At 50.8% G+C, this 12,085-nt stretch overlaps 1 protein-coding gene across 1 annotated transcript in view; it reads right to left on the bottom strand.

Moving 5' to 3' along the window:
* Positions 1-12,085, bottom strand: part of LOC113210666 (protein turtle homolog B) — a 359,298-nt gene that overhangs the window by 86,473 nt on the left and 260,740 nt on the right. The window contains exons 5-6 of the mRNA XM_052264309.1: positions 9,308-9,421; positions 7,383-7,586 (exon numbers count right to left, since the gene is read on the bottom strand). Coding sequence (XP_052120269.1) covers positions 7,383-7,586; positions 9,308-9,421 — 318 coding nt within the window. The remainder of the gene's footprint in view (positions 1-7,382; positions 7,587-9,307; positions 9,422-12,085) is intronic.

Genomic DNA, 12,085 nt, shown 5'->3' with positions numbered 1-12,085 from the left:
AAGTGCTTGGACAGTACCACCCCTGATTGAAAATCAACCACTTTCTGCTCGGTAATTGCTAAACTTAACTTGAACTTGAAATTAAACTTTAACTTTAAATGCTCAGCTCTGTCAGGAAGCGCAAGGGGAGACCGCCCGGAAGACGGCGTGAGGTGAGGCGCCTGGCGTGAGACGTGGAATGTGAGGTGGACAGGCATGCCAATCAAAATCGCGAAAACATTTTAATTTTAGCGCGCCGCAGGCCAAGGAAGACGCACATTTAGCTCAGCTTCACACGGTTTTAACGTGCGTCTACCTTGTTATCGGTGGTTACACCTTTTACTGTATGTCGAGGACGAATCAAGGAGCCCTGCTGCAACACGCACTCATGCGACAGCTGCAGCCTCATGAGGCGATGTTACACAACTATCACTAATATCCGTTTTGTAATACTTTTACTGAGTTTTTGCGATAACTGGTGTTTTGCGATTCCCACGCTAAAGGGCATGATAACCCCCCAAAATGTGATTATCACAAAAAGTGATACTTTTATCACATTTTGGGGGGTTATCATGCCCTTTAGCGTGGGAATCGCAAAACACCAGTTATTACATGTTTTTGTGTTAAAAGTATCGCAAAACCCGCTTCAGTGAAATGCGTGATATCCATATCGTCCATATAGTGGCCACAAACCACGCCACAGAAAGTCTGTCATGACCCTACTAAACTTCTGGCGCGCGTGTCTCTGAATGTGTTCCCACTTCCTTCCTTCAGGGGAGGGTTTTAAGTAGTAAGTTTCATACTGTTATTTCATACTAACGGTTTTCGGTGTATGGCCACCGAAGAGTAGTACAAGGGTAGGAGGAGGTCCAGGGGACAGAAGGGACCAACGGGAAGGTGTGGAGTCGTAGGGGTGTTAGTGGAGGGGGTGGGGGAGGGAAGGGGGCGCCTCTGCTGCACCATTAAGTCCCCGCTGTGCTGAACCTACCGCAAGGCGGGCCACGAGGAAGGGTTCGACCCCGCCCCCTCCTACCCCCCCCACCACGCCCCACGCCCGTCACGACCCGCCACGCTCCGCCACGTCCCGCACTGGTCAGACCCTCCCTGCCGCACAATGCGGAGGGGTGGCGAGGCGGGGCGTGGCGGGGCGTGGCGGGGCGTGGCGGGGCCCGAGCGGGCCGCTCGCTATCTCAAATGAGATCAGTCCTACTCGTAAGCCGCGCGCAGTCTGAACGACCAGGAGGGAGGGCGAGCGGCATAGCGCGGGGCGGCGGAGGCGGAGCCGCCGGTCGCTGCGCTGCTGCAGCCGGACGGGCCGGAACCTGCCGGCCGGCCTGCATCGCTGTCCATGATGGTGATGACCCTGCCGCGTCCTGCAACATCCTGCTAGGGGGGAGAGGGGGGGGATCTCTGAAGCTCGCCTTTCTCCTGTTGGCTCCCGGGCCGTCCGCTTTCCGCATCGAGGCAACCCCACAGAGCAGCTTCACGCCGCCCCCGCCGTGTACTCGCTATGACAAAGGTTTCCTGGAAACCTCGCGAGTCCAAGACCCACAGCTCCACCGGCGGCAGCAGCCACAGACAACTAGTTGTATTCTGTTCTCTCTGGCAGCAGCTACCGGGGTAGCCCGGCTGGGCCCAGGGAGATTGTTCCAGCGAAGCCCTTCTCTCCAGAAAAGGAAAACGGGGCCACCTTTTTAATTAAAGGGATGATCACGTCTCGCTGGCAAAGCGCGACGTTCCAGTCGGTCTAGGCGATAAGGGAGGCTGCGCTCCGCCGCGCTCGCCTCCCCCCTCCTCCCACTCCTTCTCCCTCCCCCCTTTCCTCCGACCTTATCTCGGTGGACCAAATTGCTGCCCAGCGGCTTTTCAAACCGGCGCGACGGCGCGAGCCGCGTCGCTCCGGGAGGCCCCGCGCGACCGGCCTGCGCACGGGGGCAGGGCAGTGTGGCCCGGCCCCGGCTCCTCCTCCACATAATGACGCACAACGCCGTCAACGTCCCCTGCACCCACACAGCCCCACACGGCTCCTTCTGCTCTTTTGTACCGCGCCGTCTCTGACGGATGCGACGTCTACGGCATAATGCGCCTTGACTCTGAACGACACCGACTCGGCTGCTCATGGCCGAGAGTGGCATGTCGCGTGTGTTTTCACCCCGCCACGCCCCGCCACGCCCCGCCACGCCCCGCCACGCCCCGCTCCGCCTCCTGGCTGCCGGGACACGGGAGGACTGGCAGTGACACATGGTGACACCTGCGCACGAGTCAAGACGAGTTAGGTCTCGCGAACCAGCGACACACCGGAAAGAGGGGGGCGGGGGAAAGGAGACAGAAGGTAAGGAAGGTGAGAGTGGCAAGGTGGGAAGGCCAGGCGTGCTCTCCGCAGCCAGGGGGGTCGGCCATACCCGCGCACAGCTGTTTATACGCCGAGTGACTCGCTGGTGCCCTCCAGTCAAGGAGAGCCACGGCCCGCCACTCTAATCGTCCTGCACACGGCCGCCGGGGCACATTGCCGTCCGTTGCGTCCTTGTCGTCATCGTCGGTCACATTCAGAATTTTTCACTTTTTTTCCCCGTCGTCTCCTCGCTTTTTCCTTTTTTTTTCACCCCACTTCTTTCCCTGAGAGTAGTCCAAGTTGACTCTATTCAGTCGGATTGCCATCTTCTTCACATTTCTTTTGAAAAGACGACCCGCGGCGCGCGGCCCGGTCCCGCGGCCCCGGCAGCCAGCCGCAAAGTTTGCCCTCCGCGCGACAAGCACCCTTTTCTGCCGATGGCACGAGCGGCGCGGCGGGGCGGCGGCGCGCAGTAGCAGCGTCCGTCCCTTTTCACTCTGCTCGTAATCTCCTTCCCGTTCACTTTAAACGAACTGTTCACGTCAGTCGTCGTACAACTTAGATTGAGTCGCGTTTGAGACGTCTAAGCAAATGACAAAGGGAATACCAGACCGCGCCGCCACCAAGTTTCCCCCCTTTTCTTTTGATTCGGGGCCGCGCCTGCTTACGCCGCTTACGCGCGCGTCTCCAACCGTCCCTGGAGGGGTGTGTTGTGTAGCCTCAAGGACGAAAAAAAACAAACAACTAAAATCGGTTTAGGGAAAAAGAAGTTAGTTGGAAACCTGAAGCCTGTTTTTCATCAAACCCATTTTTTTTAAAAATTAGTCTTTGGAGCTGTTTTAGGGCAACAAGTGGTTTTCCCTGACAACCAATAGAAACATCTAATTTCATGTCGATGGTTCACCGCAACGCCACTGCAGAGGTCATTTTCGACACTTTCCGACACTTATGGAATCACATTGTGCATGTACTGATAAGTCTTCGCGACACATGCGCCATATGCACTGTTCAAAACAAAAGTCAGAACTTAACGAAGAATTCGGTGTGAAAAAAGTTGCCAGAACTCTTTGTGGAAATCACAAGTGTTCTTCTTCGTTGTCAAAAATTGATAGCAAAAAGCACTGTTTTTGACTACAAAGTAGTGTTAATATCTCACAGTTGTTTCGCATCCTGAAAGTGTTGGGAAATCACAAAATATTTTAACAGTGTGTGGTGCAGTCGCCGGAGCGACACCCACATGCGCCGCTATGAAAGCTCCAGCCCAAACCAGAGGTAATCGTTGAGGCTGGTTTGCCTGCCTAGCGCTTTTTATGAGACATTCGGTTCGGGTCACCACACCCAGAAAATGGTATCACCAAGGAATTTCCTTTTTTAAAAAAATACAGGGAAATATTTGACCTTGCTTTAAGGTTTTTCCGTTATTTTCAAGGAAATTAAGTTAATCTAAGAAAACTTTCATTCTATTTTAACGGCATTTGCTCAAAGTTTAAGACAATTTTCCTTGTATTTTTTGAGGAAAAAACAGCGTTGAAGCAACACGTTTCTCCTTTTTCACAGATACCATTTTCTGGGTGCACACCAAGACTTTCTCCTAGTCACGTAGTGACCTTTGAAGGCGGTCTATGATGCCTAAGAGAATGCCTTCGAGCCCCGCTTGTTATATCGCAGCCTGTCGACCCTATCGGCTGCCCATCAGCGCGCAGAAGCGACGTCTCGAGTCGAGCCGAAGTGCCGTCCTGACACAAGTTGAATGGCAGCTATAGCTGAGTCGAAAGAAGTGACACAGAAGGTTAAAGGGAGGCTTCACTGCCACTAATTTTTTGGCCATCACTATGGTTAAAATAGTTATAGGTATGGTCTATGTTCACTAACACTGCGACCCTAAAGACCAACCGTTCAAAAGTTTTAGCACTCTGGCCCCTTTTTTGCACCAGACTAAATAATAGACCTCAATAAGAGATGGCATTGTTAGGAAATCTATACAAATAAATAATCAGCTGAAACTTTTTGCCATATGCACATGCAGAGTAATTGATATGATGGACACAGCCAGAGGTCGGCATCCGCACCTGAACGCAGCTCGTTTGCAGGGTGGCGAACTTTGAGGAATAGTTTTACTGAACCGCATGCAGGCTTGCCTATCGACAACCGGCACGCACCGTGACGCCTTACGGCCCCTTGCATGTAGGCAATGCGTCCACTCCACACACTTGCAAGGCCATTGAGGTACATTATAACTAAATTGGACCCCGCGGTCTGTGGGCATTGATCAACCCCGTATTACATTTAAACACGGTTAATAAATAGCGTCATTCCACGATAATAATCTCTCACGAAAAGTTCGTAATTAAAATAAACGAGTATTATTCGGCAATTTCGATTACGAACTGTTCGTGGCAGTATATAACAGGGTGTCGAGCGACGACCAAATATTAAATTCAAGGGTTTTCCCCGGGTTTTCCCGGGAAAAATTGTCAAAATTCAAAGTTGTTTTTTTTTTTTTGACACAAAATTTTGCCGAAAGCGTTTAATTTTCTTAACGACAGTCCCAAAAAATATATCATTAAAAAGTGTTACCTAGTGTTCGGTCATCTACAGAGCAGGAATGGAAACAAAATTAGGATAAATTTTAACGTAGTTAGCGGCAACACAGAGCAGCTGCTCGGTGACGATGATTTGGTCAACTTTTTCCCGGGTTTGATCAGAATTCAAGGGTTACTCCCGACCGATTAAATTCAAGGGGTTTTCCCGGGTTTTCAAGGATTCCAGGGTCGCTCTGGAAACTCAAGTGACGTACAGTATGACAGTTTAAACTGTAGTACACAAATGGTATCACAGTTTAAACTCAGTACCATTAGTACTGCAGTTTTAACTGTCATACTGTACGACAGTTGAGTTTCCAGAGCGCTCGGTACCCTGTTAAACTTTCGTAACATCACGATTTGAAAGTGTCAGTTGATCAGGATGTTAAAATGTTTGTTTCGAAAATACTTGTGTCCAGGATCATTCTTTTAGGACAACAACCGAGTTACAAACTGTTCGTCATTTTACGAATGTATTCGTTACTTAAAAATAACAAAGAGTTTGTGTAGAAAAATTTACAGGACATTTTTCGTCAAATTACGATATAATTTCCAACAGAAGTGAGTTACTTAGTACATGTAACATGTGTCAATAAGATAGATAGATAGATAGATAGATAGATAGACAGAGAGATAACGTGAGGAGAGGCGGAGGGAGAAAATAAGGAAGGAGTTCCAGGGCCTCTCTTCTTCCGTACACAGCGCCCGGCCTTCTCACTTCCTCACCTCTCATTTCCGGCCGAGACGGGCAGCGGCGCTCTCGGCTGCAAGCCCCGGCCGGGCTCAGCACTCCCATTGGGCTGTCCGTCAGCCCAAGCCTGCCGCGCCCACACACCCCCCGCCGAGTGTGCACCGCACGCACTGAGCCCTCCGGGCTCACGGCCCTCGGTGGCCTGGAGCCGCCTGGAGCCGCCTGGAGTCTCCAGAACCAATGTTATTCAATCACCCGGACACAGTATATCATCCCGGCTGGTCGCGAGGCCACCACCAGGCCGCCCGCAGCAGCCCCTTTTTCCTGGTCCCACCTGTCCCAAGTGTATTGCGATCGGGACTCCGTGAAGGGCATAGCCAGCCCCCTAAACTGAATTCTGGCTGAAAGCGAGTTTGAGTTAAGAATTTTAAATTGTGTGCTTGAGATATGTGCTTGAGAACACATCTCTTTACACATCTCATACAACATTGTCCTTTCATATTTATTTAGTGTATGCAACGAAGCTCACGTCTTCGTCACTAGAATGTAATTATATCTAACCAAATCTGCGTCCTGTTTGTGATTCGCTCCTGATAAATGCATTGCAAAAAAGTGCCAGGTGTCACTACAGTGCCACAAATAACACGTAAACAATAACACAAATACAGCTGGGCTTTTCGGCAGGCAAGGCCAAAGAGAGGGGGCATGAGAGAGAGAGAGAGAGAGAGAGAGAGAAAGAGAGAGAGAGAGAGAAAGAGAGAGAGAGAGAGAGACGAGGATTGAAGGGAGGGCCGCTTGGGGGTGGGGTGCGAGCCGCGCCGGCGCTCAGTGGCTTCCATAACACAACGACCTTCAAATTCCACGTCCTGCTCGTAATTCGGCTCGGGATCGGACTCAGCTCGCCGTGGCGACCCCCGGGCGGCACCACCACCCCCCGCATCCCGCCTCACCCCCTTTCGCCCACTCATCTCGCCCTCCTCCCACCCGCCAGCGACACCCACCCCAATCCAGCACCCACCGGCAGTGCGGAACATTAGTTCCATCATCTGTCGAAAGGAGCGGTCGGTCGCACTCTCCTCCTGCCCCCCTTTTCCTCCCCTCCTTCGTCCTCCTTTCCCCTCTCCACTCGCTCACAGTTCCTCTTCCTCCAGCCTCTCTCTACCCCTAGCCTCGGTCCTTCGTATGCCTTGACATGGAACCATACCAAAGCCAGCAAGCACACCAAACTAACCCTCCCTTCCCCCACCCCTCCCCACCTCTTCCCGTCCACCCCATCCCCTGCGCCTCCACTTCTCCCTACTTTTCCTTCTCTCACCTAGCCCGCCACCCCTCCCGCCTGCCTGCCGCAAACTTTACCAATAAATAAACTGTTTCTCAAATCACGCCCGAGACGTTTTCTGCACAGCGTCACGTCGCCATGCGGGGGGCCTAGGCAGGACGACTCTAACTGCTGCAGGAACAAGGGCTTGGGGGATAAGAAAAATAAATTTATAATATAGAGGCTCCGGTTTCAAATAAATAGCCTGCCATTTGTCAAGGCAAATCTACCCTTATCAAAAAAAAAAAAAAAAAAAAAAAAAAAAAAGAACAGCTCATAAGAAAAATTAATTCAATCTAATCTACCCTACTCCAAAATGCGGTCACGTACAGCTAGCTTTTTTCGGCTTCGAGGATGCACAAAGTAAAGAAAATTGCATTGTCATAAAAACACAACAAAAACGCGATTCGAGTAGTGGCATTCGGGGTTCAGCGTGTGCCAGTGCGAAAACAACGAGTAGCATGAAAGAGCATAACTTACGGTTCATGTCCAGCCGCACGGAGGAGGTAATGGGATTGGCCAGCTGGTTGTTGGACGCCCTGCAGGTGTAGACGCGGTTCAGCTGCTTGCGCTGTAGGTTCTCCAGGTGTAGCACGTTCTGGACGCGGCGCTCGGACAGGCGCCCGAAAGATTCGTCCAGCATGATGTTCTCGTACCACCACGTGACACGAGGCAGTGGCCGCCCTAGAAACACACACATAAGGATTCGTAAGCTATCTCAAAAACAGACGCGGCCCAACTCAAATATCAACACCATTAGAAAATATCGTTTACATACGAAGTCGCAACGTGTGCTTTCCATTACAAAACGCGCCATTTGACGTATTAAAAGAGAAAAAGAATTCAGGTTTTAAACCATGTTAGAGTTCTTAGACTTCTTATCTTAACCCCTTTGCGTCGGGTATCATGATTTGATTCTCTCCCCCGCCCAGGCACAAGGCGGTGTCTTTGCACTGAGCGGCCAGCAGAGCAGAGCCTCATGCCGAGACTCGTGCAGTCCCTGACGAGTTCTGATTACTTTCGGGGAGCGACGCGCTGCGGACCGATCTGGCATAGGGAACTCCAACATGGCAGCAGAACGAGTCGGAGCATAGAGCGGCCGAGCGGGCCGAATGAACACATCGTAAAGCCTGGCCGCCCCCAAAACTCTGACGACATAAAGCAAGAGAGAAAGGGGGCGGGGTGGAAGCCTTCACAACAGACAGAACACACACACACACACGCGTCTGTCTTTCCCTCGCCGACACTCTCGCAGCCACCATGGCCATCGCGCCTGCGAGTCTTCCAGAAACCAAAGCCCAGCGGCGCGTCTTGTGCGAGGCGGAGGGCCAGGATTCCTCCAGGCAAGTAGGCAATTTATGTGGCAACGCCTCCCAACACGTCATGCATGTTGCATACTCATCTCTCCCTCCTCTTGTGTCGCTCGGTTCCCTGAGTCTCTCCCGCCACCCAAACGTGGCTACCTTGAGTATATTTTGAGGACCTCTGATTCAAAATTTAAAGTAAAATTTTACTTGAATTTAAATACGACATGCGCAGTAGTGAAGTCGCGTGAAACAAAGGTTCTGGCACAAGTGCCTACCCAACGGGAAAACAGTTTGATAACAACGCGGGCATAGTAGACACCAACCGTCCCGCAACGCAGCGTGGAATAAATCAACTTTCTTCTAATTGAATTGGCGCAATAAATTCAAACTGCTCTCTCTAAAAGTTTTCCCTTAGCAACACCCGGGGATTAGACATAAGTTTAAAATGTGCAATTTGTGTTGCGTTGTAATGTGTGTGCATGTGCGCGCGTGTGTGTCTGTGTGTTCTATAGAGAAGGAGGCGGGAGGCCCTGAGGCAATAGCGCACTACGGGGTCTGCATGCAGTAAATTGTAAAGTTGGCCGACCTACGCTGCTGGCTGGCCTGTTTTCCCTCTCGGCACTCTTTCTCTGTTCCTCACCCCCTCCCTGTCTCCGACCCTCCCTGCGCCACCACACATGAATACGTACAAAATATCAGTACTCCAACTCTGATACACAAAGGGTCCAACATGGTTCTTGTGCACTTGCGGCTATTGAACTTTATAGGTGGGCACCCAAGAGTTCGACTCCTAATGGGAGCATTTTCATGAGTTGAACGCGTTCCGCAAAGGAAATGAACATGTTCACGTACAAAACGATTGTGATGAACACTAGATCTATCGGTGAACCAGATTTACTTCTAAATGGCACTGAACAAGTTCACATATCATGTATTGTGCTTTCATAAAATAGAAACGAGAAAAACTGTCTATTCATCCTGTTCTGTCTGACAAACGGTATGCTGTGCCTCCTTCCCCACGCAACAGAGGAAAACTCCCAGAATTTGGACTTCATGATGGACTGCATATTTTGAAAAACTGCAGCCAGTCTTACTTACCACCTGACGCTTCGCATGTGATGTCCACAGAGTCGCCTTCGTTGTACGGACCAAGCATGAAGTGACGTATGTGCTCGCCTCTGTTGTCCATAATGAGCAGTTGCTCGGGTGGCACTGAAACAAACAGAATTCAAATAAGTCATGACACATCTTACAATCGAGTAAATTTCAATTGGAATCGCACATTCTAGACGCCACAAACTTGCAGCATTGTACACTTTACAAAATGCGATATAGGCAAGATATTTTTTGATTTCAAACTAAAGTTTGATGAACCAAAATCTTTAGTACACGTAAACATTTAACTATGAGAACGGATGAATAATAATCATGGTCCATTCAGAGTTTAGTGCATTTCACCCGCTCAACAGCAGTCAGGTCACGAGGTTCAGCCGTCCGTCCATTTTACGCAATGTGGCTTGAAGCTCGACGGCGTTGGGCGGCGACTAAGGGATTTTGCTGATTGTTTTTTGTTTTTTTTTAATCAGCTCAATTGCTCCACTTTCGAAATATGGTAAACGTGTGCGTGGAGAAAACTGTTTACTTTCTAGAGAAAGACGCAGAGGACCAAAGAGTGAGTCTTTTCTCAGACACTCATCACCACCGTAGTATGGGAGGTTGATTCCCACAGCCCTTACTTTTCCGTCATCACTTACCCCCTCCCCCCTCCCTTTCCCCACTTCCATCACACAGCTTGGCGCCGCAGGAAGTCCAATTCGTCAAGAGGGCATCGAGTAAGGTGGGGAAGCAGACAGACGCTCAATCTGGGAGCCAAACTGTTTTCTCTCGTTCTAAGTCCCCCCTTTCTTTACTGTTTTTAGCGGATATTATGTTCTCGAACGATTGGCCCAAGAATTTCTGTAAGCCAGAACCTTATGTCTGCAATTCCTGTATGCTCACTTTCACTAATCCGTACATTGTCGTGCCCGAGCCTACGCTGGGGTTCGAATGGCTAAGTCGCATTGCCCCCCCCCCCCCCAAATGTCTTCCCCTGCTTGCCTTCAAAACGCGGTAAAGTACAAGTGGGTTCTTGCCATATTTTATATTCTGGCGAGAACCCAGACGACGTCAAAGACAGTTCGCAAATACACGACTTTCACGTTCTGGTACCAATTGTGTTTTGCCATGTCCATGACTCTTCTTGTAGCTTCCACCATGATATCATGAGAATCACGTCGAATGTGACAGTAAATGTGAACACATTATTTGTATCATAACATAAATAACAACTATGTAAGCTCACAAACGACATTGCTACAGATGGAGACGAAGAACAAGCTTGACATCTTGGGGCTTCTAGATTGTCTGGGCGAAAAACGCCCCCGGTTTATGACTTCGTAAGCAAGTGGGATACAAAGATAATTAAATCGAATCATCCGAACTACAGTCTTATCTCTCAGCTTATGAAACACATTTTATCAGATAATACGTTTGTAATAAAATGTATATAGTGTCCAATATGGCAGACATGGCACACGTGCCAGTCCCTTTGGCCGCTGCACTATTGGCACTAATGGAATGCACTTCAGCTCTGTGCCCTACCTCTCTCCATCACGCACTACGGCGACGCTGCGCTCCCACCCCGGGCCCCAACCCCGCGCGTCACCCACTCGCTCCAATAACGGAACGCCCTGGGATCCCTGGGATGAATTATACATGGTTCCTAAGTGAATTTTGAAATTACCGGCAACTTGAATAAAATATCCGTCGGTGGTGCGGTGCGGCGGTGCGGCGGCAAGCGTGGCGGGGTGGCGTGGCCATCTGGCCGCGTACACGAAAAGGAACTTAGGTATTGTGAGGACCTCTGCGCCGCGTCCTTCTACGCTTGGCCCGACCCCACCAAACCCATCGCGCCCAGCTCGGCCTAGCCTGGCCTGGCCCCACAGCGGCGCGCACCTTTTTCTCCTACAGCCGTGGATTCAAAACAAAGAGCAAAAACTTTGCCCGTGGATGTCACCGTGATGACAAATGCGCTCTTTAATGGAATTGTGAAAACAAGGTGGCCCCACGGCCCGACTTCCGCACCCCCAGCCTTTATTTACTAAAACGATCCGCGCGCAAGCTGCCCCGCCACGCTCCCACCCCGCCCATCGTGCACGCCGAGATCCTGGCCTCGCACAGGACCGCAAAATAGGCGTGCCGTATCGAGGCAGATCAAAACGCGAGCCAAGCGGGCGCGGGCGGGGGGGAACACGGTAAAGGCGGTGGGGTCGAGGTGGAGGGAAAAAAATTGCGACAGATAGAATTAAAAAATGAAAGGAGGAAAACGAGTGGGTGGGTGGGAGCATAAGGGATCCAGCCGAAGCCCTCTGTGGGGAGAAAGATAAATAAAGGGCATGGGAAAGCACCACACTCAATCCCAGGCTGGGCGCAAGGAGGCCTGCGGCGGCCTGAGGCCATGCCCAGGGGTGGGCACACCCAGCACGCTAATCTGCAGCGTCCACCAGCGGCAGGCCCTGCAGCAGCAATATCTGCTGGTTTCATGCCGTGTGTGCGGCGCTAGAATAATACATCCACACTCCCCTCTTCTGACATTGAGTTGATAAAACTATCTTATCAGTAATTTTATTATGTATGGGAATATGCGCAAAAGGGGGGGTTCTGTCTGACAAACGGTATGCTGTGCCTCCTTCCCCACGCAACAGAGGAAAACTCCCAGAATTTGGACTTCATGATGGACTGTATATTTTGAAAAACTGCAGCCAGTCTTACTTACCACCTGACGCTTCGCATGTGATGTCCACAGAGTCGCCTTCGTTGTACGGACCAAGCATGAAG

The sequence above is a fragment of the Frankliniella occidentalis genome, unplaced genomic scaffold (genome assembly GCF_000697945.3).
Source record: "Frankliniella occidentalis isolate FOCC.00 unplaced genomic scaffold, Focc_3.1 Scaffold18, whole genome shotgun sequence".
Taxonomy (NCBI): domain Eukaryota; kingdom Metazoa; phylum Arthropoda; class Insecta; order Thysanoptera; family Thripidae; genus Frankliniella; species Frankliniella occidentalis.
Note: the sequence above shows the minus strand (reverse complement) of the source record. Positions and strands in the feature narration are given on the sequence as shown.